The sequence below is a fragment of the Tympanuchus pallidicinctus genome, unplaced genomic scaffold, assembly GCF_026119805.1.
Source record: "Tympanuchus pallidicinctus isolate F22 unplaced genomic scaffold, pur_lepc_1.0 scaffold22, whole genome shotgun sequence".
Classification (NCBI taxonomy): Eukaryota; Metazoa; Chordata; class Aves; order Galliformes; family Phasianidae; genus Tympanuchus; species Tympanuchus pallidicinctus.
In genome coordinates this window covers 13616187-13641808 of record NW_026294739.1, presented here as the reverse complement: position 1 = coordinate 13641808, position 25622 = coordinate 13616187, and the positions used below count along the sequence as shown (strand labels likewise).

At 43.5% G+C, this 25622-nt stretch overlaps 1 protein-coding gene across 8 annotated transcripts in view; it reads left to right on the top strand.

Annotated features, from left to right (window-relative positions):
- The window catches only part of LPP (LIM domain containing preferred translocation partner in lipoma), a 310262-nt gene extending 285456 nt beyond the window's left edge, over nucleotides 1-24806 (top strand). For all 8 annotated transcript variants that reach the window (XM_052686960.1, XM_052686961.1, XM_052686957.1 and 5 more), the window contains 3 exons: nucleotides 17366-17544; nucleotides 19876-19996; nucleotides 21980-24806. In XM_052686960.1, coding sequence (XP_052542920.1) covers nucleotides 17366-17544; nucleotides 19876-19996; nucleotides 21980-22108 — 429 coding nt within the window. In that variant the 3' untranslated portion in view covers nucleotides 22109-24806. The remainder of the gene's footprint in view (nucleotides 1-17365; nucleotides 17545-19875; nucleotides 19997-21979) is intronic.
- Nucleotides 24807-25622: the final 816 nt, after the last annotated feature.

Here is a 25622-nt window from a genome sequence, read left to right as displayed (position 1 = left end):
TGGAAGGTGTGATCAGGCTGCTGTATTCAAGTGAGGTTTTCTGTCCATATTGATGGAATGTGCCTTCCTGGTGCTCGAGTCGTCTCAAGTACTCTGTAATGTCTGCACTCTGGGGAGCAACTGGGAAATGACTTTTTTTTACTTCTGCTCTGTGTTCCACCTAGCCGTGAGCATTATTACATCCAATCATGTGCCCACCAGTCCTCCCTCTTGGTGCTTCCCTCAGCTCCCAGGTCTGTGATTGAGTAAGTCTTTGGCCAACCTTAAGCCTGCCAGTGCTGCTTGAGAGCTTCCTGGACAAGGAAGAAGGAGGTGGAAATGCTGGTTGACTTAAAGTAGCTGAAGCTAAGCTATTTGAATGTGATTCTGAGTCCATATCTCACAGCCCATTCTCCTACTTCGAATTCTGCTACTGTCTTATGGCATCATAGGATAGCTTAAGTTGGAAGAGACTTCAAAGATTGTCAAGCTCCAACCCCCTGCCGTGGGCTGGCTGCCTTCCACCAGATCAGGTTGCCCAGGACACCGTCCAGCCTGGCCTTGAGTACCTCCAGGGATGGTGCATCTACAGCCCCTCTGAGCAGCCTGTTCCTTATGTCTGATTTTTACCTAGTTTCAGTTGTTTCACAGTGCCTCAGTTTCTCCTCTGTAAGAAATGATTTGGTGTTAATGATTTATTCATTGAGGTGTGCTTGGAGTTACTTTAGAGCTGATGATGGCCATGATCCTGAGGTGCTGGGAGCTTCTCCTAGCTGGACTTATGTTCTACACTTTGCTCTCCTCTAATCTAGTCAGAGTGGCTTGGGGAAACATTCTCATCTCTGGAGTATTACTGACAGAGGGCATCTCTGGTCTCTTGGTACACCGATTTTAAGTACTTCTGTATGGTATCATCACCATTAACTCAAACTGAGTTACAGTTAGAGCTTATAAGTCTAACGTCTGAAAGACACTGAATAATTAAAAGGGCTTATAACACAGCAGCGTACAGAAATGGAGTTGCATGTGCTTGAAACTCCCTTAGACTTAGATTAATTTCAGTGGTTCCCATTCCTCTGTATCAGCTGTGACAGATGCTTCCCATCTCTCTCCCTGGGGATCTTCCTATCTTTTTCTCTCATTCTAGTTCTGTTTGAGAAAGTTCTAGCCTTGGGAATGTACTTTTCTTTTGTATTGGATAATCAGTCTCCAAGTGCTCTCAACCTTCCAGCCCTAGCATCATCTGCCTGGTGGTTTTGAGTCTTTTCTTTGTTGCAGAAGTAAGTTTGACCAGTAGCTCTGAAAATGCTGTCACTCGGGCAAGCTGACCTACGAGTTCATGAAAGTTACTGCATAATAGTAAGAAATATACTTTTTTGATGTTTTTCAGGGGCTTTTTCAGGAGGGAACTCTTTTCCTTCCTGTTGAAGCAATTCTTAAATCTTTCTGCAAAACTTTTTATGCACTGAAGTTTTTATTTCATGTGAGAAGTAACTACCTCAATTTATACAAACCTTGAAATGCCATTAAATCATGCAGCTTTTAAATGGCTTCTGCATGTGACTCCCCATGACAGTAGCCAGGCAGCCTGGGCAGTAGCCAGGCATCTGTCCCCCAGCCATGTTTTTGGGGCCCCAGGCAGTGCTCCTACTAAAGAGCCCCTGTGAAAGAACATGACAAACAGCTTTCTAGTGCTGTGCTGCAGAGCTGATAAGCATTGAGTACTATCAGACTTATCTGTTGGTAACAACAAAGAAGGAGGGAAAAAAAAAACCCTGCTAATTTAAAAGAAAAAAAATAGTGGGTTAGTAAGATGTCAGAATAGTGGAATAAACAGGCACAGAACGGTGAACATCTTGGACTTAGATAATGGTTTAATACACCCAACTGTGAGGCCATCTATTCATCCAGGGGCTAAGCCATCATCTTCTAGTACACCAGCTCTATCTACAGGTGAGATTCATCCTGCAAAGTGCCTGCCCTCCTGAGGAAGGAACAGAGCTCTCTCTACAGCCACCTAAGGAAGCATTGCTGATATCAACCCTTGTAAAAGGGCAGCTTGAAAAGGCTGCGAAAGAGTAAATGGAAGAATGGTTTTACATCCAAGTTCAGAATTGGGGAAAGAGAGAAGAGGAACTCCCTATCTATCCTATCCTATCCCTATCTGCTGTCCATTCCTCCCAAGGATACGGAAAACTAGAGAAAGTGAAAGAAGGAGTCAAAGATGGGAGAAAAAGGTATTTTAAAGTGAATTCTGACTATTTAAATTTCCAGAGGCGGTGTGATGTATAAGGAGAATAAAGTACTGGCTAATAAACTTTTTATAGTGGTGAAAGGCAGAACAATGGTGGAAACAGTAGCCAACTCATAGTAGAAATGAGACCGATAGTTTTAACAGTCTGACTAATTACTAGTGGTACAATAGAGTGGTAAGTGATAAGTCTCCATCTCTTGATGTCTTTAGATTAGGTCTGGATGCTGTCATGGAAGTCACAGAATCACAGAATCACACAGAATCACACAGAATCACAGAATCACACAGAATCACAGAATCACCCGGGTTGGAAGGGACCTCAAGGATCATGTAATTCCAGCCCCTCTGCCTAGCAGGGCCACCAAACGTACACATTCAGATCAGGTTGCCCAGGACCCCGTCCAACCTGGCCTTGAACACATCCAAGGACGGGGCATCCACAACCTCCCTGGGCAGCCCGTTCCAGGGCCTAACTACTCTCCTTGTGAAGAACTTCCCCCTAACATCCAACCTAAATCTTTCCTCCTTCAACTTGGATCCATTTCCCCTAGTCCTGCTGTTGTCAGCCCTTCTGAAGAGTTTACTCCCCTCCTGGGTGTAGGTTCCCTTCAGGTATTGATAGGCAGCCTTCTCTTCTCCAGGCTGAACAAGCCCAACTCCCTCAGCCTGTCCTCATAGGGGAGGTGCTCCAGCCCCCTGATCATCTTAGTCGCCCTCCTCTGGACCCTTTCCAAGATCTCTATGTCTTTATGTCTTTCTTGTACTGAGTAGTCCTGATGTAGTTCAACAGCACTAACTGAATTTTTGCTGGAGCTGGACTGATGGTTCTGGTCTGTGATAAACAGGATCTCACATTAGATGATTTCTGTCAAGAAGCTCAGCTTGCTGGTGCTAAACCTGTAAAGCACTAGAAGTTCTAAGAGGACCAGTTGCCAGGGGTTCTGCACAGAAACAATGCTGTGAGGGTGCCAAGGACCTCACAAACTGTGAGTTTGGGGGTAGAAGAGGCAATGTCTTGTTTTGATTTCTTTTAGTCATCTTCTCGGAAGAGAGCAGAGAAACCCGGGCATGGTTGGAAGATGGGAAGCATGCATATTGTATGCTGGCAGAGTCCCTGTGTCCCGCGTGTGGTACTAACACGTTCCTCCTGTTAGACCTTTGCCACGGCAGGGCCAGATGTTAGTAAATCCAGCTGATACCACTGAATAATGGTGATTTATGGCCACTGGGAATTTGCCTGCCTTTGTTTGAGAAGCCCAAGAGAGATGCTTATAGAGGAGGTGCTTGGAGTGGTCAGCCATCTAGGTCAGAAGAGGTAAAGGCTGATGGTTTCATAAATAGGCTTTCTTTCTGGCCATGTTGTGGTTTGTCTTGAGAGACTGCTTTGTTTTTATTTTTTTCTAAGATGCTGAACATACACCAACTGGAGCTAGAGGCATAAAACGTCTTTAAGACAAGACTGCTCAAATTAACCATCCTAAAATGTAGAACACCCCATCCCTGAGGACACTTTGCTTTGTGTGACTGTGAGTGATTGGTAGTTAAAATGGAAGTTGTATCCAACGTGAATTACTTCACACATTAAGGCCTTGAAAAGATCAGCTCTACACTCAGCTATAATCCTAGGGAAGCCAGACAAACAGTGGAGTTCAAAGTGCATGGAAGCAGGAGAATTAAATTGGAAAGACAGGTCTTTGGTATCCAGGCAGTATTTTCTCAACAGCACATCTCAAAGCGATTTCCAAAGCTTGGTAAGAACAAGGATATGTGGGGTCAGATGAACCCTGGAGTGAGTGCCTGGTTTTCAGTCACGCATTCCAGATCTTAGCTCAAATATTTTTGTGTTGGGTTTCTTTCAGAAGAGTACATAGAGACCCTGGAGCCAGAAATACTGTATAAAACACGCAGGATAATTAGCAACCTCCTGGAAACATGTGCAACTTTAATAAAATCTAAACTCCAGTTCCTTCCCACAGGTGGAGTCCAGCAGTACTGTAGGCAATATGTACAAATAAGCTATTTTTATTCTTCTTCATCTAAAATGTGAGTGTTAAAACATAAGTAGGGAAAGGAAATGGAAAGCATAAACCTGCCTGCATGCCACGCTCATCTGAGCTCACAGCATTAGCTCTGTGAAAAGCCTGGAACAGTCCTAAGCAGTGTACTCAACCAAAGATTTTGCTAAGAGGAATGTCTTCACCTACAAACTGGGCTTCTTAAAAAAAAAAACCCTATGACTTTGCAGCTTGAGAAGATATTGACTTTCCCTGCCAACCACAAAGGGGAATAAGTGACTCTGGGAGGGCTCAAGTAATTATACAAAGTGCCTGGATCAACTTTTCCGTGGGGATCCTGTAGCTACTGGTCTGATGGCTTAATAATGTGCTTCTGAAATGGCTGCTTTCCATTGCTGTTTCTCTCTGGGGCCAGATTTCCAGCAAGACTCCTTAGCTGCCCTTGCAGAGCTGGCAGGAAGATGCTTGCTGGACTGATGTTGCATATGAGGAAGCCAATGTGAAGTTTTCCATAGGAAAGCTTACAGGTAGGGCAGAATTGGGCTAAGCTGCCCTAACAGCAAACCCGGAAAAAGTGTATGGCTCGTAAAGTCTTGGATCACTTCCTAGCTCTCTCCCTTCATCAGCACTCCTAGCCCTTCTGTCCTTTTCACTCATCTCTTTGGAAGATGCATGGTAGTGCAGGCAGGGAGGGATCTTTTTGCCCAGTAAGGTTAGTGTGGTACCAACAAGAAAATGTTTATTTGATTAGGAGATCACCAGTGCTCATTTGTATTGCTTGTGTTAGCTGGTAACTGGGTTGCTCAGATACATGAGCTACGTGTTACTGCCATCCTGTCTTGCACATGGACCTGATCCACAGAACATGGTGAAGAATGGCCCCTTCTGTTGTTCCTAGCAGATCCATTAAACCATCAGCAATGGAAAGATATGGCCCATACAGATGCTTGGCAGAAGTCAAGGAGCAGATTGTTTTGGGTGTTCAGAAGTTCTTGCAGGGAAAAAAAGCAATATCTGGCCTTCTGAAAGGAAAGTTGGAAGTAACATAATTTAGGATGGAAATGAGCAATTCAGCAGTTAATAAGAAACAACTACTGGTGCAGGTGACTGTGGAAGATCTCAGACCTTTAAAACAATGTATGAAGTACCAGAGCACTTTATTTTCCACTGTTGTGGAAAGAATATCCCCATAACAGAACAGAATGGTTACAGAATAGGATGATTCCAGAATAATATTATTTTTCCCCCTATGTTCCATAGGCACTGTGATTGTAGCACAAAAGTCCTTACGCTGAGAAGATGCTATTGACTGGAGAATGGGCACATTATATAATATTTATTATACATTCGGTGTGTTTATATAAATGTACATTCCTTATGTAACTGTGTCACTAGGAAAACAGTGAGGCTGAACGAGTTGGTTTCTTCTGTTGCTGCGTTTTGCTTGTTGATGCTCGAGCACTGTCACAAGACTGGAGTTTGTGTTACTGCTGCCTGTGCCCAAGTGAATCTCTTCTTTTCAAAAGCTTCATTCACCTTTGGGGTTTACTGCATTTTCTCAACTGTTGTTTCTTTTCTTAATGTAATACTTGGCTGAAAGCCTTTCATGGTGTTGCTTTCACAAACTAAAGAGTAATCTGGTTAGTATCTATTAGGAGCTGACAGTTAGCTGACTGGCACAGTGTTCAGTGGCTGTGCTTTTCAACTTTAAATAATACACAGGGCAGCCTCCTCAAGTGATGTAAAAGACCTAGTAAAGAAATGCCAGCTGTCAGCTTGATTTTCAGTCTGCTTTGCTCTGACATAAACCTTACCGACAGCTCAGACCAATGTCCTTCATATTCCAAATTAATCCAGAATTTCTTGTGGTGATGAAAGGGAAAGAAATGACTTTAGAGCGAACATCCTTGACTAACCCTGCTGACACCAGAGAATTACCACCTACTCAGACGTGTCCATCTGCTCTCGATGGCAAATCACAGAGCCCGTTTTTATTTGCATTCCGACGGTTTTGCCATCCAGGGTTTGTGTCCAAGTCTCCATGTTGTCTGTCCAAAATAAGGCAGCAGCTTTTTTTTTGCTTTTTTTTTTCCACAAGAAACCTTAATTTTTTCCAGTTAGAGAGTAAAATAACAGTACCAAGAGGACAGATAAACTAGGTTAGCAATTGTGCTACAAGAAAGTTTCTGCCCAGCAGTGCCACCCCCATATCTTGAACAGAGGAGTACCCAAAGCCTCCAACTTACTTTTCACATGTCATTCCAGAGATGACGCAGAGGATCTGCCCTGTAGTGAAGGTATCAGTTTGAAGGTTAGAAGGAATTATTCATCATCCTTTTTCTCCCAATCCTGTGTCTAGTTGTTTGTCAGTGATGGCCGCAGCAGTTAAGTAATGGCAGAAATGGGCTGGAGTTGCAGAGGAGCTGATGTCTATATCTCTGTATCTTTCTCTGATTGAGAACATTTTGTAATGGGGAGGAAGGAGGGAATGGATGAATACACATCAGTTTCCAGCTAGAAGCCAGGCAGACTTTCACTTTTCTCACATCTCACTGTAGACTTCTGTTGGAAGTTCTCTTTTGTGTTTCATCCCTTGTCTGGATTCTACTTATATAGTTGTCTCCATTTCCCTTTTTGTATCCCTTCCTCCTCTATTTCTCTTATCTCAGCAGGCAGCTCAAACTTGCTTCTCCAGACCAGGAACTGAAGCAAGCATCCAGGTCACCCGAATGAAGAGAATTAGGGATGTCATTACATCTAAAAATAATCCCAGTACCTGCTAGGGAATATATTTGACCCTGGACTTACTCAGCACCTGTATTTATTTCTAATTAGAGTCTGACTCTAGACAGAAGAATGGGTGTCGCTCCAGGGGATAGGACAGTTCAAGCCTCTGAAGAAATCCTGGCCAAAAAAAGGTTCCTGGTCCCTTTAGCACATGGGGGAGAGAATGCAGACACTCAGTTCATAGTCCAAAGAGTTTCTTCTTGTTCTCATCCTCAGCAATGTTCAATGCTAGTTGCCAGTGATCCCTGCCCAGTGTTCTGCCAAAGTCTTTAAAATATGCATTTCACTGACAGTTTCTTTAGGAATTAAGTAACTACCTTTTCCTACTCTTCGGACCTCAGAGGACCTTCTAAAGTTTCAGCCCTTGCCTTCCAGGCATGAGTAAGTCTCCCGTTGCCCTACAGGCTCCAGCATGTTCTCTCTTCGCATCAGGGACTTAAATGCATTTGGCTGCTCTTTAAGAAACCCATTAGGGATTTGGGAGAATCATATTCCCTCTGTTAGACCAGGTAGCTGCAGCATCCAAGTGCATAGAGAGTTCTGTTGGTTCTTTTCCCAAGCTTTATATTGAATTATGTTATCTATTAAAAGCAACTATTTTTATGCTGAACTGTTGCCGTGACCTGTATTTCACAACTCACATGTATGCGCTGAAAAAAATATCTTGCACTCAGAAAGCGTTTCATTGAAAGTTCTCTGCAATTTTGTGCAAATCTCATTACCTTTTGGCTTATTTTTAGGTTGGCTTGGTTTAGAGACTTGTTTACTTCTTGGTAGTTCTAAGTGCCAGCTTTAGAATTCATAATAGTGACAGTACTTCTGTCAGAGCATCACAAGCTTTCCAGTGTCAGACTAAGCCTGCTCTGCAGATTATGTGAGGTATAAAGATGGAAAATAATGAGATGAAGCAATCACTGGTGAACCCAAGGACAGAAGCCAGCCATCCTTACTTCCCACTGCTCTTCTCATGATGCTAGAAAACATGACTTCATGACTGAGGGAAGAGGAGGAGCACAAGAAGGTTTGCATTCTCTTTGTGGAAGTAGCTTGAAATGGATATTCAACTGAAACACTGACCTTTTGGTAGTTATTACAAGCCCCTTAGACTTGCTCTTCTTTATGACTTGAAGTAAGCAGGAGAAAATGGATCGTCTGCCTTTCTTTGTAGCTGAAGAAGGTGACTTTTTTTAGAATCATAGAAAGGAATCATAGAATGGCTTGAGTTGGAAAGGACCTCAATGATCATTGAGCTCCAACCCCTGCCGTGGGCTTGGCTGCCTTCCACCAGATCAAGCTGCCCAGTGCCCAACCAACGTGGCCTCGGGCACCTCCAGGGATGGGGCAGGAGGAGTGAAGAGGATTCTGCCTTTTTTTTTCTTGTCTTAATTTATGATTTTTAACTACTTTAGAAATATCTAGCCTGTCCAGCAGCACTCCTCTTTTTCTCTTGGTTATATGGTGGGTTTTTTTGTTTTGTTTTGTGTTTTTTTTTCCCAGGAAATCTCTTCTGGAGAGCAGGGGAGGCATAAAATGCCAGCTTTAAGTAGGCTGTAGTTAAAAGGCTGATGGTGTTCAATCTATAACCGAAGAAAAGCTAATCTTTGCTGGATGATGGCTTACTGAGAGAAACAGGTTCAACTAAAATTTGATTTCTGTGTTAACAAGATTCTGTTTTCTTGATGGTTTTTATGTCACAAATTCAGTCCTTCAGGAAAAGCATGGCAGGCAAGAACTCATTTCTAATGTAAAAATATCAAGAACGAGGAGAGTGAGGGGAACTATAAATAACCACCAAAATGTCACAGAGTCAGTCATTTTTTCCTCTGCAAGTCAGCTTTAGCAGTTAAGGTCAAGATAACATTTCCATGTCAATGGTCAGTTACATCAAAATTCTAAAACAGGAAGATTGAATGGAATTTTGGATTTTTTTTGTATTCCACCCAGATTTGACCAATTTATAGCCTCTTCAGTCTGCCAGCGATGAGTTCCAGTGTTATTTTGGTTAAGCTCTTTGCCAGAGTGGCAAGCTTGGATTGGAGAGTCAGGTTTATTAAAGGCTATGAAATTAAATTCTCTACCAAAAAAAAAAAAAAAAAAAAGGAAGAAGAAAAGAGCCCATTTCTTGCTGATAGCAACCTCTTTGTATTTCCTTTGATGCGGTTCAGTTTGTCTTGGATTTTGGCCTAACGATTTGCTACACTGTTTTTGTTTTGTTTTGTTTTCACAAAGTTCTAATCAGTTTAAACTGCAAGTGGTTTGAAATGCCTCTCTAACAGCTTCCTCAGCGCTGCTAATTAAGCTTTAAATCTCTGTGTTGTCCACAATTGTATCTAAACAAGGAGCAGAGTGTATCTGCTCACTGTTTGCCACATCTCCCAGCTGCATGCAATTCTGTTGCCTGCACAGAAAGCAATCACAATGGGACAGATCCTTCAGTCCTTATTTAGGCAGAACTCCCAGGGTGGCAAGCAAGGTCACACACATCATGTTGTGAGGGAATAGATGGGTTTGATGGTGAGAACATGGGAGGCAAGCAGCGTAACATCTGTAGTGCAAAGCCTGTAAGCGCTTGGGCATAGGGAACAGCTTTGCTTTATCCCTTGGAGCACTTTGTACAATGGAGTCCTGTACTGCGATTATGGCTTGTAGGTGCTGTCACCTGACACGTTGTTAATAATAGGTAAAAGTGCACGCTGTCAAAATGTGCAGTGTGTTTTCCCTGTCCCTGAGGAGCAGAGTGGTACCGTTTTTTACAGTAGAGTGAACCTTGGGTAGCTTCAGAAAGAATTCCAGTGGATTCTCAAACTAGCTGCAGACAGGCTTTGAAATGGGCAAAGCCAGCAGATGATTCATCTCTAGGTTGTGACCCTGGTGGTCTGAAGCCATCCTAATCCCCCAAGGCATTGCTGTTGCTGCCGCCAAGTCCAGGGATTTCGGTGGCAGCTCTGTGCCAGTTCTCCTGAGCTGCTGAATCTTTGAATAAACTGTTTACCTCTGGCATTCTGGGAGGGATTGTGAGGGATTTCCTTCAAATTAGAAATCTTTGAAAATCAGCATCTTTCTCCAGGCATTGTGTTATGCAGCAGGTTGTAACAAGGGCCAGAGGTCTGGTCGTAAGCTCGGGATCTCCTTGGACTGAAGAAATGTGAGATGGTAACAACCTTATCAGATCATCCCTCCCTGCCAAGGAGACTCACCTTCAGTTGCCTCACTGCTCATCTCTCCAGGACCCCAAAAGCCCACTTCAGCACACTGGTTGGTGTACACTGAACCTGGTGCAGTCCTGGTGTAACCTGAGTACCTACATGTGATCATAGTTAACGTGATCCACTGCTCTGGTTTTATGAAGAATGTGTGTATCCTCATTTTTGATGTGAGAAGGTTTGGAAACGTGGCTTCACCAGATGGAAAATTACTGAAGGGACAAGAGCTGATTAACCAGGATATGTAACAAAATCCTTGTTGTTAAGGTTGCTTTCAAGTGCTTGGAAGCATCTTGCCTCTGACAGTTACTTGGTTGAAAAGGCAGTAGAAAAATCAGGCATTTTATCTTCCAGCCCACCAGTTTAGAGTAGGAGTTCCTAATTTGTTATGTTTATAAATGCTGCCATTTTAAAGTGACAAAGATCTCAATGTTGTCAAGGCAAGGAATGTAGAGAAGATGAGTAGCTTTGAGCGCCAGAAAGTTGTTAAGTAATTTCCAGCATGAGGCTTCTTGTGGATTTTTAGCTGGAAGGAGTCAGTGTGGCTGTGGTTGGACATCGAGCCTAATGCAGAGCAGATCAGTTAACCCCGGTGTTCCTTCATCAGACTCGATTTGTTGGTATTGGAAATGGCTGCGGGACTTCTGTAAAACAGTGTTGAGCAACAGACAGATCAGCCTGTCCGTGGCCGAGCTGTTTGAGATCTATCTCACCCCAGTTAGTGTGGCCAGCCTGTGAGCCCGCTGCATCCAGCAGCTGCCTTCCCTAGGTCTTTTCTTCACCCTTGGGTTTGCTCAGATGGTGACAAATCTATCCACCGACCTATGTTTGGTAAGACAGTGTTCTTCAAGAGCAAATGAAGGTCCTTCTTCCACCAATTGCAGAGCATATTTTGACATCTGCTAATCTATTGTGGAGCTCTTCTTAAACCTTGTTCCATTTTCATCGTGGCCTTGATATTATTACACGTTTGTGGAGTTGATTGCTTCTTGTTGTCATTTTTACTAATAATGCAAGCCACAAAAACACATCTGGTGTTATTCTAACAGTTGCAGGGCAAGGAGAAGGGACTCCTTCACCCTGTATGCTGAGAGAACTCTGTGCCAGATTCACCTCCAACTGCTCTGTGTCCAAAAACACAGAGCTGAATTGGGTTGATCCTGACAAGAAAAGCAGATTCCAGGAGAGGGGGAAGCGTGCCAGCCGTGGTATTGCTACTGTGCTGGGAAAGCCACTGAAAACTGAGCCGAATGGAAGAACTATTTGAAAGCCACTGAAAACAGCAGCCTGCAGGGCCTGAGTCTACACTGTGTAGTTGTTGGTAGCTGTGTGCTGGGCTCAGACCCACATCATACTGGTAGTGTTACAGGGTTGCCAATGTAATTTATTCCAGCATCTTCCCTCCCCTCTCCCAGCAAAACAAACTATACTACCTAAAGAGTACCCTCACTGCTCACCACTTTGGCTGAATTAGGGGCTTTTTTTCAGGGTATTTCTGGTTCTTTGCTCCCCCCCCCCCTCCACTGATGCAGTTCTGGGCAATGTGGCCCAAATGTCAGATTCAGTCAAGATGCTTCCAGGGCTTCTGCCTGCAGCACCTACAGCTCTGAGAGCTGGGGAAGGTCAGGAGAGCTCAGGTACTGCTCTGTCGTGTATCCAGCTGGTAAGGTAATGGGAAAAGTTAACCCACACACCCAGGTGTTCTCAAATGTGGAGGAGGGAACTTCATGCCAGCCGTTAGGGAATTAATTTTGTTTATTTATATCAAAGATCTACCCATTTGTGGAAAAAGATGGGCAGATAATCACTGGGGAATGGCTGGGACCTCTGGGAAGGGAAATGGGGCCTTGGTTTTGAACGTTTGTTTTCTAGAAAAAAAATGGGGAGGAAAAAAAAAAAAAAGGTCTTGAAAGTGTTGAAATGGCATCTTGACACTTAACCCCTCCACCGATGTCTGCTTTATATTTAACTTACAATCCAGCTGTATAGTTGCAGACTCAAAACCTAAATGAAACCATTTGAAGTGCAGTGTTTCAACTGACCTGATCTAATTTGGGGTTTATACGTTCAGCAGACGTTTTGAGATTAAAGTGTTCTGTCTTCACTTAACCGTCTTCGTTTAAGTATGGAAATATTTTCAAGCCTCAAAATTCATCCCACGATGGGGAAAATGTCTCCCGCTCCTCTCTCCTCACAGTTGGAGGAAATGAAGGATGGAGTCACAAGATTTAAAGCAATTCTCTTACCACACTTTACTAAGTTACAGTTCAACTACAGCAGTTGACCGTGTGCCTGTTTTTAGCTCAACAGTCACTTTTGGTTCCCGCAGCCAATACCATCTCCTCCGTGCAGTCCCTCCAAAAACGTTTCTTCTGTAGTGCTCACAAAGCAAGTTCATGTCCCTGTGCATGAGTTGCCAATATAATTTATTCCAGCAACTTACCTCCCTTTTCCCAGCAAAACAGGCTAGCCCATCCTCATGTCTTTGTGTGTGAGCTCTGCTCTGTCTGCTGCTCGCGGTGCAGAAGAGGTTATGTTCATTAGCGCTCCAGATGAATTGCCAGTATTCTCGTGTCATTAGTGATAGGACCAGGGGGAATGGCTTCAAGCTACGGCAGGGGAGATTCAGGCTGGACATGAGGAAGTATTACTTTTCGGAAAGGCTGGTCAGGCACTGGAATGGATGCCCAGGGAGGTGGTGGAGTCACCAAGCCTGGGGGTGTTCAAGGAAAGACTGGATGTTGTATTGAGGGACATGGTTTAGTAGGAGCTATTGGGAATAGGTGAATGGTTGGACTGGATGATCTTTTAGGTCTTTTCCAACCTTGGTGATTCTATGATTCTATGATTCTATACATCAGAAGCAATGAGTAATCTCTGTGTTTTTTCTTCTGTATTCATTGCTAGGTCATTGTGGGAGGATCCTTCTGCTGCACCATATTGTGAGTTACTGCTGTCACCCAACATTTGGTCCTGGGGGTTATTACCTAGAGCATTAGGGAAGCAGGATGCTCTGCACACTGCCTGCCTGTCACCACAGCTCAGTTCCTGAAGCTGTTTGCCAGCTCTCCATCTGGGATGTTAAGTTTTCAAGAGGGGATTCAGCCACTTCCCACTTTCAGTCTCTGGTGGCTTTTGCACCCCAGAAGTGTTTCCCAGCAGACTGAAATCTCACTTTGTTTCCCACGTTTAAACCCACCATCTGCAGAGCAACTCCCTTTGGTGTCTGCTATTTCAGAGGGGCCGAGTGTTGCTGTAGGGAGTCTCTTCAACAATTTCCTCACCACTTAATGTCAAATATGCGTTTGCTCTGTTGTTGATAGGGCTGCATTTAAGTCTGCAAGTTTTTACCCACAAGCTGCTCGTGGGCATCTTGCTCAGTTGTTCTTTGCCTGTGTTTTAGTGTATCTTTGCTTGGATTCATTTCTCTTTACAGATACATTAGGGTGCATTCAGATTGGATATTAGGAAAAGTTTATTAGCAGAAAGAGTGGTGATGCACTGGCACAGGCTGCCTAGGGAGGTGGGGGAGTCACTGTCCCTGGAAGTGTTCAAGATCCGTGGAGATGTGGCACTGAGGGATGTGGTGAGTGGGCATGGTGGGATGAATTGGGGTTGGACTTGTTGATCTTAGAGATCTCCTTCACCCATTATAACTCCATGATTCATTATTCTCCCCAGGTGACATCTTTGCTGTGGATGTTGTGCTCACAAGAGGCCTAGACCCACACTCAGTCTTTAATGTGGGACCAGCTTTCCACTTTGAAATGCATTATATCAATTTTTCTTTTCCAGCCTCCAGAAATTAGATTTGGAGACTGGAGTGTCTCAGTAAGGAAGGCTACTGCCTGCCTCTTAGCCAAAATGTGATAAACTTCCGCCTCAGCCCATCCTGGACTTGTGGGCTGTACTCTTATGACATGAATTGACCACAGTGCCTAGGACTGGTGTTCCATAGCTGGTTCTTACCTTTCTTCTCTATGCCTTACTATGCTGTTCTGTGTAAGCTCATCAGATGCACCCTGGGGCTGATAGTGGCAGCTCAGGAGAAAAGGTAAAAATCAGTGCCATCGTTTTATTTTTCTTCATCTTTTTTGGCTTTGTGAAGGCCTGAAACTTCCAGGAGGTGCTAGGAGAGTTAGCTAAACTTGAAAGAGAGCAAAATCGAGAGCAAAATCCTAGAGTGATGGCATTCTCATCATGTGCAGAAATACCTTTGTGCAGGTTGTTAGCTGCTGGGGCTGCATTTAGGCATGTGGGATAACCTGATTACAGAATCAGAGAAAACCCTGTTAGCTCCGCAGGCCAAATCCTGCCTTACAGCAACCTGATGTCAAATGGGTGTGAGTCGAGGAAGCTTTCCCTTTGGCATCGTGTGGTAACACCTTGAAGAGAAGGGTTTGAGCCAAGGATATAGCAGGGAATGAGGCTTAAGCAAATACACTCCCAGACAGGGAGTGAACCGGAGTCTGAATCTAATGACTTTGTTTTTCCTCACTGGTACAGACTTGGAAGGATGAAAAGAATTAATTTCTCAGGTCTGATTTTTGGATTGTACAGAAGGTTTAATCAAGAGTTGCTAATTTAAACCGCTTGACATGCTGTGAAAATGTCAAATGGTGCAACTGAGCAGCGATTTGGGAGCAAAGACTTGTGTTTTCTGAAGGCATAACCCAGAAACATGATTACCTGCTGTTACGGTCACTGCAAAACTCCCAGCAAAGCCAGCATCACACAAGATGTCAGACAAGATGGCTGGGATGATCCCTTGCAGCCTGAACTCTGTCTCTCTGAGATATGTGAGTAGGAGTTGCACTAGATCTGTAGTGAGAGCATTTCCAGGCCGTGCTGCTTGGGGATGGATCGCAGCTGCTGGTTTCTGCTCTGCTCATGGTACCAGGGTGGCTGTGCTCAGCTTTGCTGTCAGCAGAGCAGCTCTCCATATGAAAGTAAGCTGTGAAATTCCTGGTTGTGTTGTGGGTGCTTAGTGTTTATTGGAATTCAGAAGACTATTAGGCAAGTTCATGGGGGGAGCATCCACTCGAGACTATTAAGCAGAGAGGTCGAGCTGCGGCTCAGGAAGCCCTAAGCCAGAAATTGCTGGAGGCTGGGAGCATGTCCTGAGAAACTGCTTTGCTCTGTTTGTCCCGTTCTCATTAACCCTTGGCCTCTGTTGCTGACAGCTCTTGGAAACAAAGCAAGCAACGACTTGGTGAGGCAAATGCTCCATACCTGCAAGTTGTCATAGATGATGCTTTACGAGTGATGCAGTCTGCATCTGCAGGTATTCAGCACTCCTTCCATGGTGGTGAGAGAAAGCAGCAGGGATATGGACTGAGATGATGTGATCTGCTTATGCAGAGCAAAATGGTATATTTGCCAGGTTATTCCTCCAAGTGCAAAATTACTGACCTTGCTTTTTCTGGCATACCAGCTACTGTTACAATGATGATGATGGTGACAGCAACCAGACAGAAAGGCCAGCAATTATTCTTTCCTGCCCACTATTACAAATCATAAAGCAAAATCCAGGCTGAAACCAGTGCTAGTCTGGCTGCGTTCTCTTTACAAATGTAAATGTTAGGCAGTTCTCATATGGGTTTCAATTCAGGACTCTTCATATCAAGCTTTCCAGAACCAACCTTTTTGATCTTCTGATATGAAGCTGTGTGTATATGTTTGTATCTTACCAGTGATTTGCAGCCCAGAGATAACATCCAATACATATGTGTGAGTGTAGAAGTAACCTTTCTGAGGGTGATTCATCTCCTGACAGTACATTTTGGCTGTACATGTAAGAACTGGATATTGCCCCTGAGAATATTGGCTCGAAGAAGCAATGGCAGTGTGGTCAGTCAAAGTACTATTTTCCCTTGGAGTTTTGTTGCATGAGGAAAAAGAACTTCAGCCTTCCTTTGTTTGTCAACATGATCTGCCTTTCAGCAGCTTTTTCTGTTTCTGTCCCATTAAATGTGTTCTTTTTTTCCTGTCCTCATATCTGTGTATCTCAGCCATAATCAGTATTATAACCATAGATATTCTGCCTTATCCAAGATTCAAACACGAACTGATAACATTTGATATCTTCAGGTGCATCAAGCAAGGATAGTGAGTGAAATTCATTCTTCTAAGCTCCACTGAAATGACCCAAATCATAGATTTATTGGTAGTGTTTATGTGTTTTGCACCTTTGATTCATGGCACATGTGTTTTGGGTGCTTGGTTTGAAATGGCAACTTGCACAGCTAGGGTCAGAAGTGTCTCTTGGGCAGCTGTTTGGAGCAAAACTACTCTGGTGCTTCTATAACCAACTACAGGGATGAGTGAGAGTTGAAATGAGACGAATTGCTCAGTGTAGCCCACTTGAAGGGTGTTTTATTGGCTCCAGTGCTTCAGGAGCAGGCTGGCACACCTATGAGGTTGGCATACCTGTAAGGCCAGGAGGATGGCTTTGGAAATAGCATTTTAGTCATCATCTCAGACATTGGGAGATAGAGATAAATGATCACATGAAGTCATCCTGAACTCGTGCCCATGCAATGCTGTTGTTCCTGGCACTGTCTTGTTTACTCCTAGAATTTGACAGAAGTTTTCCTGGTAGGTGAGGAAGATTAAGGCTTACTTACCAGACAGATAAGGATTTCTTAGGGTGGAGTAGTTAGGATGTCTCTGTAGAGCCCCAGGAGTGTGAGCTCTAGCTTTGCACTGTGCTTCATGGAGGTTTTGTCTGATAACTCAGCTGCAAAAAGTAATTCAGACTGGGCAGTATGGAGGCAAACATGCAGAAACTCCAGCTGCACAACTTTCTCATGTGTTCTTGGCTAGAGAACTTCAGTATCTCAGATACATCCACCTGTTAGGTCATCCCTGATCATTTCTCAGAGCTGTTGAGTGAAGGCTGTGATTTTTTTTCCGGGGATTACACAGCTTTGCATTTTCACGTAATACTAAAGACCTGATCCAGGCCCCATGCTGTTAACATGCTCTTTGTTGATTGTATTGCAGTTATCTAGAAGAAATGAAAGCTCCTAAAGCTGCTGAGTAGCAGTAGCCTCCAGCCCAGCTGACCTTTACGAACATCCTGCTGAGATGGAGCTGACGCCTGCTTGTGTTTGTTTTGTTTGCAGAAAACACTGGAGCAATGCAGTGTATGTGCAAAGCCCATCATGGAAAGGATCCTCCGAGCCACCGGGAAGGCCTACCATCCCCACTGCTTCACCTGTGTCATGTGCCATCGCAGCCTGGATGGGATTCCCTTCACCGTGGATGCTGGTGGGAACATCCACTGCATCGAGGATTTCCATAAGTACGACCCAAGCTGCTCTCACTTGCTTTGTTTCTTGTCTGTCTCTCTTGTCCCTAAAAATATTCCTTATTCTCTCTGACTGTCCAGAAAGGTATGAACCCTCTGCCACTTCCTCTGAAGACTCTGCGAAGTAGTTAGAGCTTTACTTCAATCAGGCATAGTGTGGCATACAAGATTAACTGGTTAGTGGCTGATAATGCTTGATCTCTGTCTTGTGTAGATCCGAATTTATGGGTAACCTCTGTGCTCATCTATTTAAAATGCTCTGCACTCCTCCCTGCCTTCCCTGAGCTCAGCATGTGCACGTTTCTCCTTGGCTGTACCTGTGCTTCCACATCAGTGTCTCTCCCTTTCTTCCACCTGAGCAATTAAGAGAGGTCCTGTGCTGTTGCGCTCAGCAGGTGTTTGCTTACCATTTAGAGGGATCTAGGTGGCCACAGGACACTCATAGTTTCTCTTGTTTCTGGTTGCCAATTAGCTTTTAAAAGCTGCTAAAAATACAGCCCTGCTAATAATTTATGGTGAAACTGCCATTTAAAGCAAGTTGAAAGACATAGTTGCAAGGCAGTTCTGTTGCTGCCATGCTACCACCCCCATCATCACATCTAAGGAAGACATGTAGATATAATCAGAGCACAAATGTTTCCACTGTATGGAAAAGACAGACACGTTACACCCCTCAATTAAAAGAGGAAATCAATACTGACAAATGTGAGTTTACATCTCAACCATTTATCTCTTAATTTCTAAGAGGGTAGACTTAATTTGAGCCTCGTGACATCAGTGTGTGGGCCTGAAAGCTCAGAGAAGCAGACTGACTTGACAGAATGGAAAGCAGCCACAGTCAACTTGCATGCTAAAATCCAATATAAGGACATTCCCTGTAGCTCAGATAAGTTGAGTTAATTGACAGGTGCTGAGGCGGCTGTGTGCTGTCTTGCTTTTCTGTGCCAGCAGTCATGTGTAACATAAAATTTGGTCCTGAACAGAGGCCCAATGTGAGGCTAAAGCATCAGTCATGCTCCTGAAAGATTTCCTTCCAACCCACTTAAGATTTGGAGACTGCTTCTTCCCCAAGTCCTGGAGCCTTCAGGAGAAAGAGTGGGAGCAAGAGCTGCTGTCCCATCCTGAAGTCCTTTGACTGTGAATAAATCTGGATCTTACAGCCCTGAGAGCAAGAAGCAGGAGGCTGTCAGTCCAGGCAAAGGACATGAAATTGCTGAGTGAAAGATTGAGGGGGGAAGATAATGGGAGCAGCAGAAGAGCTAATGGAACGTTCAAAACGTCTTAAGGCTTCCACGTATTTAGCAGCACTTTGGCCAGTCCTGTTTTAAGTGGTCAGTGATGCCCTCCTCCTGGTCTGGAAGTTGAGTGCTCGACATCTTGTGCATTGTTTTGATAACAGCACTGTACCTGAGGTCCACACTGTCTCTTAGTTACCTCTTTAGCTTGGGGCCCGCAGAAGCGCATCCACATCCCTTGAAATCTGCAAGAGTCATTTCTGGGTCGCTGGACTTAATATTTGGCTTATAATGAATTCCCCACAGCAGCCTGGACAGAGAAATGGTGAAGTATTTTTAAACACCACAGTTGAGCGAAATGGCACAAGGAAGCGCCTGCATGAAGCAGCATATAATTAACTGCCATTACAGCTCCGGTCATATCATGATCCATGTAAGTTATTTTTCAGAGCGCTCGCTATAGCCACTGTTTAATTCATTTTTTTGTTAGATCGCAGCTACACAGGCATCTTTCATCTGCTGCCAGAGAAATTAATATTTTTCTTTATTCCTAATACAGATAGATTTTAATTTTTTTTCTAAGCTAGTTAATTCTGGGGTGGTTTCTTTCACAGACTGGGTGGCAGAGTCAATCTTTCCTAGGCATTGCATAGGAGAACGGTCTTTGATCTCCTTGTGTTCTGATGTTTGCCATGAGCATTTGCCCTCTGTCACTGCGTAGCCCGTGACCCCAGCTCTCATTAAACAGCAGTAGATTCTGTAGGTATAAGCTTCTATTTTTTTGTGAGGAGAAACTGCTGCCAGGGAATTGGTATCCATAGGTTTTGAACCAAAACAGTGAATAATGACTCGTCACAGGCTAAATGTTCCCATGGACGCCCACTTGCCTGGGAGCAGAGATGACCACTTCTCATGGGCAGCTGCAGAGTACAAAACCAGAACACAGCAAATTAGGGAGAAGGTTGTATGGTGGACAACATGAGATAGAAAGAAAAGGCCTGTGCTCCTCTCGATCTCCAAAGTGACCCTGAGTCAAGCCAGTCCTATCACATAGTGAAGACACCACAGTCTGTGTCTCTTCCTTCTTCAGGAAATTTGCACCAAGATGTTCAGTGTGTAAGGAGCCCATCATGCCAGCCCCAGGACAAGAGGAGACTGTACGCATTGTCGCCCTGGATCGTGACTTCCATGTCCAGTGCTACCGGTGTGAGGTTAGTATTCTGATTGCACGAAGGAGAGAAATCAAAGGTTGGTATAATATCACCAGCGCCTTCTGTTATATGCACGACAGGCGAACTCTGTTGTAACACTGTCTCTACTGTCAAATTACTTCACTGACTTCAGCATGCAAGGAATTTTTCCTCATTTATATCAGTGCAAATTAGAAGAAAATCAGGTCCCTTGTTTATAACAGGTTCATTAGGAGAGCAAGAGAATGTGACTCAGTTAATTAGAGCTTAATATTTGAGAACATCATAAATTATAGCTTGGATACAAATGTTGCTCATGTTTATATTCTTAAAATGAAAGCTATGCGTGTTAGAATTTGAGCAAGATTGTACAGGAAACTCAACATATGGCTCTGGGTTGAAGAATTTTAATGGACGCATAAACATGATCATTCTTGTTTTGTGCAGTGCTTTTTGTGGTACTTTCCTGTTCAGTTTCATTACACACTTCATATAATTTTGATGGTAAGAATCTGAAGACAGAAGAAAAATCACCTTAAAGCAATTAACATGTGGGAACAGCTGTGTTAGGGAACCTTCAAGAATTCTTCAATGCAAGTGTTACTTGCTGGATAATATATCAGGCAGATGGCAGAGTAAGAAAATGAGACCAAACGTATTTCTTGTCACAGTTGCAGGTTTTAATAACCAACTGGAAAGAAGAATGGACTGAGGCTTAAAGGTCTAGGCTGAGACTTGAGGCATCTGGTTCACTTCAGTCTGTTATTGGTTTCCAAGGTTCAACTCATTACTTAGGCCTAGTTTTTGTAAGGCATTTAGGTATTCGTACACTAAATTTTGCAGAGCCTAATTCATCATACAGGATGTCCCCATGCTGGCTTCATGCACATGGATGTCAGAGGACACAGGCACGCAGCTCCTTGAAGTCCAACATAGGTCCTGCATCAGTACGTTGTTAGCTTAGAGCATCATCTCATGGGCAACTGAACAGCTGCAGATTTGACCTTAAATGCTCATGTGGATTTGCTGGTCCAAAGATTGCTAAGCTATCATCTCTGCATAATGCGACTCTGAAAGGCGCTGCATGTTAGTAAGACAACAGATGAGCTGGTAAAGTACAGCAATTCTTTTTCCAATGTCTGAAAATCCTTCTGTGTTTTGGCCCTCACCTCCAGTGAGGAGGTCTCACCTATCTCAAGTGGAGCAATAGCAGTCTTTTTTTCCCTATCATTTCCTTGCCAGGTGTATTTACAAACAGAGATTTATGATAAAGAGACATGGCCACTAAGCAAACTGTAATGTTCTCATTGCAGCTCCATCAGCAGTTTGTTCCCAAATGATTGTCTGATCACATAGAGAGGAGTAATTCCCAGTGTTCTAGCAGCTATGCTTGGCTCTACAAGAGGCTGAAGTGTCAGGGGCAGATTTGGGGCCTTGTAGTGAGATTTCCACTCTTCCTATCTCAGTGATATCCTCCTTTCAGCCTCAGCCTTTTGCACCAACTGCAATACAAACGTACAATTCTGGTCATGGGTGACAGGCAGGGAGTTTGCTTAGCGGTCACCCCTGAGAAAAGGATATTGCAGCTTTGTGGCATCAGCTCGTCCAAAGGAGATTACCTGTAGTCAGATATTAGTAGCAAACTTCCTTTCCAGGGATGCTTCTTTTTTATCTTTTTTTGCAATAATAAATATGTGGTTAAGCTTGATGCTTTCTGCAGCGCTAAATGCCTTTCCTTCCTCAGAAATGTGAAGGGAGTATTCTCCTTTTATTTTCAATTGGATTGAATTCAGCAGACAGCTTGGGAGCCCATCTTCTCTGCAGCATTGTCTCTTATCGAGAAATGTCTTAATCGTGAAAGTCATCACATGCCTCAGCTTCGTGCTTTGCGCTGACTCGGGTGGATCCTGTTACAAGGTGGAGAGTAAAGAGAGCTTCTATGCCTAATAGATTCTTCAGGTAACGTTCATATTTCTTATTTTGCTCTGTTTTCTGGTTTCCTAGGACTGTGGCGGCCTCCTGTCTGAGGGGGACAATCAGGGCTGTTACCCTCTGGACGGGCACATCCTTTGCAAGACCTGCAACTCAGCTCGGATCCAGGCTCTGACCGCCAAGGCCAGCACTGATCTCTGAGTACCAACTGTGACCCTCCCCAGGATGCCTGCTGGGGGAATTGCACAAGCTTTGCATGATTTCTTTCCAGCCTAGGGCCTGAATCTTTGTTTGTTTGTTTGTGTGTTTGTTTTTAAAAAAAAAAGTAAAACTGGAAGGCCTTGGAGCAAGAGGGCAGTTCTGTGGCCATGTTCAGACTGCCAGCAACAGGCACCTAACTTAGGCGTGAGTCTTCCAAAGGGTGGCAAGTCTGACCACCAGCTGCTAAGTTATCTGCCTGTGGAAGAAGCTCTGAACTGGTGAAATGTGGCTGAGCTAGTTCCTTTTTCCAAGTTATTTTGGAAATCTGATCAGGTATGGGGATCTTCTTTGATTTTAATGGATCACCAGCAGAAGTAGCTCTACTGTCACAGAGGATGTGAAGCCAGTGTGAGAGCAGAACTGGCACTCCTCATTGCAACTCAAACAACGCAACTTTGGCAGTACTGCACCTAAGGGTGTAGATGTGACCTTGAGCTTTTTGGGACACAGATTTGTTGTCTATGTATTTCTTCTTAGGTCCTTACTTGTCTCCATTCCCTTCCAGTTCTATAGTTGTTGTTGTTTTTTTTTTCTTTTTCTTATGGAATTATATTTTTGCTATTACATGAACTTATTCAGTAGTGATGCTTCCAATTCACAATATATGAGCAACCACAGAAAGATGTGAGCTTGCACACACACACACACACACACACACACACACACACAATGTGCTTTTGATTTACTAGAGGTATAAGCCAATCATGTCTGCTGAGAAGGTCTTTCAAGGATCTGGGTCTGAAACACTCTTTAAAAATCCCAGTGGTTAAATTAAAAAAAAATAGACTACACAGAACCGCAGTGCAAAGCGATGCTCAAAAAAATCTTGTGCCACTCGCTGTAGTGGGACCAATGGCTGTGCTGGCTTCTGGGTAGATATTTAAGCACTGGAGTCTTGTTCTGTTGTTTATTGAAATGGGAGGATTTTCCTTCAGCTGTAACAGGAACTGAAGCAGGGATAGACGTCTCTGTGAAGTTAACACGCATGGTCTGGAGCTCCCATTGGAAAAGGAATCTTATTCCAACAACGGCCAAAGAGCCGTGCAGTTGTTCAGTTTTTGTCTTAAAGCTGAAAAAGGTGTTAAACCCTTCTCTGTGCCATCCCAAAAAGCAAATGATTTTCTTTTTCTTTCATTTTCATCCCAGCCACTTATTACTCCTCTCTGGTGAAATGTCATTGCAGAAGAGTGCTGGGCCAGGAGCAGTACTTTCATCTTCTGTCCAGAGGTAATACATGTGCCAAGGTAAATAAAAAGCTGGGCAGAGATAACCTTTCTTTTTGTCATGTTGGTGTTCGTGGGCTTTTTTTAATTTATTTTTTTTTCACTTTGCTAATTAAGAAAATAAATTATAAATTCGTGGCTCACTCTGAGCAGCTATAATATTCTTGTTCATGAAACCCATAATAACTAAGGTGCAAATTACATAGTGAGGGAGTAATTTTCGTATCACTGAATTGACATTAATATCTTATTTGCAGATGCAATCAAAGAGAATACCTTTCTTTGCACTTAACAAATTAAGAAGCAGAACTGAAACAGTTGCAGGCTGATTGACCATATTAGTGACAAACTGGGACTTTTCAACAGTATTAGGAGAATTTTTTCATGTGCCCACTGAAAAACAATGAAAATGTAGTGCTTTCATCTTCAGTCTCTATAACAGAAACCTGATACAATAATCCTAATGCTGGAAGAAAAGAAAAAAGAAGTTAGATGAGTTGGACTGATAGGAAACAAAGAAAAACTGAAATAGTCACCACAGCTCTTGCAAATGGTGCATTTGTTTCCAGTTTAGCACTAACCTCTATGGAAGAGCCCTGTGAACTGTAATAGCTTTAGCTGTATACAGTAAATTCAAACACAGAAATACCAATCTGAAACCTCTGTTCCTCACATGGTTTGTATGTTTGCAGACTCCTTCGGTGTCAGGGAAGATTCCCAAAATTCACAGCTCAAAATGAATCCTTCTTTGTAGAAGGGTGGCATCATTAAGCAAAAGCAATCGTTCTCCACCATAGCGGCTGTACTGAAGCCGTTTGCCTTTTAATACTAGATTTCTGCCCTGGCCTTCAACAATTTTACTGCCTCAGACATAAACAGACTTTTTTGCAGGGCAACTCCTGCCAGATTCCATCTGGGCTCCTGCTCCCTGAACCATGGCACGTAAGATTCTTCTGAGCTCGCTTTTTACAGGCAGCCCCTTCACACGGCAGTCAAAAACTCTTGCAACTAGTGAGTGAATCCAATTTGAATTAACCCTACAGGAACACTGGAGTTCAGAGCTAGGGTTGCTAATACTGCTGGTTTTACATCTCTGCAATCACAGGGGAGGACCTGATGCGTCCCTGCATACAAGAAGCCATTCATCAGGCAGCTCGGAACTTTGTTCTCGTTAGTGTTAAATCAGGTGGCTGATGAGACTCTCATGAATACCACTGGGGTAAGTGATGGAAACTAGCGTATGTATCTGCCTGCAGATGTGGCCTAGACTCAGGAGGACTGAAGTCCAGAGCCCTTGGGCTTTTCATGGTCATGGTGTAGGCTGGAATTGGGAAAGTCTTATGGCTTCTTGTCCTTTGTACGAGAAAGCTTCTTTGCAACTTCCCAGAGATGCTGTGAGAATTAAACTAGTCAAAGATTGGAGTTTTGTTTTCTCCTTCCAAAAAAGTTTGCTGGTATGTAGGTTTGGGATTCCAGCCCATTTCAAAGCTAAGGGCCAGCCAGGAGGTGCAGATCTCAATCTGTGTTATTTAGGGTGCTGTGGTGAGCTGGGCTGGTGGGCAGCGAGGTGAGAGCCAAACTTTTCACACATTAAATACCCAATGGATGAAAAGTGGTTGTCAAAGATTGAGTCGTGTTATTGTTTGAGGTACTGTGGCTAATTTCTGGACCTGATGTATCTGGGCAAAGGTACTATCGTGCTTTTGTTTTCACCCCTGAAACACCAAAGCCATCTGCCTGTTGGAAAGATTAAGCATTCAAAACAGTTCTCTTTGTTTTTTGTTATGCAAGTTGTTTTGGCTTCTAAAATTGCTGTAAATATATTTGGAAGACAGTGCATATATGTATATGTACATATATATGTATGTAAGTAACACAGAGGCTCTCATCAGCCACCTGTTCATGGAAAGCTCCCCTCTGATGCTTCAGGATTTGACTAGATAATGCTGGTGGATTTATCTTAGTTGCACTGCAGTTAAGAACCACTGGGATATTCCTGCATCACAATATTTATCACATTTTGCAATACAAGCTCATTTATCTGTTCCAAAAAGGAGGTTTTTGCCAAAGAGACCTTACCTTTTTAAGGTGCACATGTTAGCCATAAAAAAAAACCATACATATATATATATACATATCACTTCATTTTTGCCTGTGGTAAAGTCTAGACTGTTCTTTTCAGAAAGAATTGGAAGATCACACAGACACCTCTGTTTGAGTCTGCAGAGTTT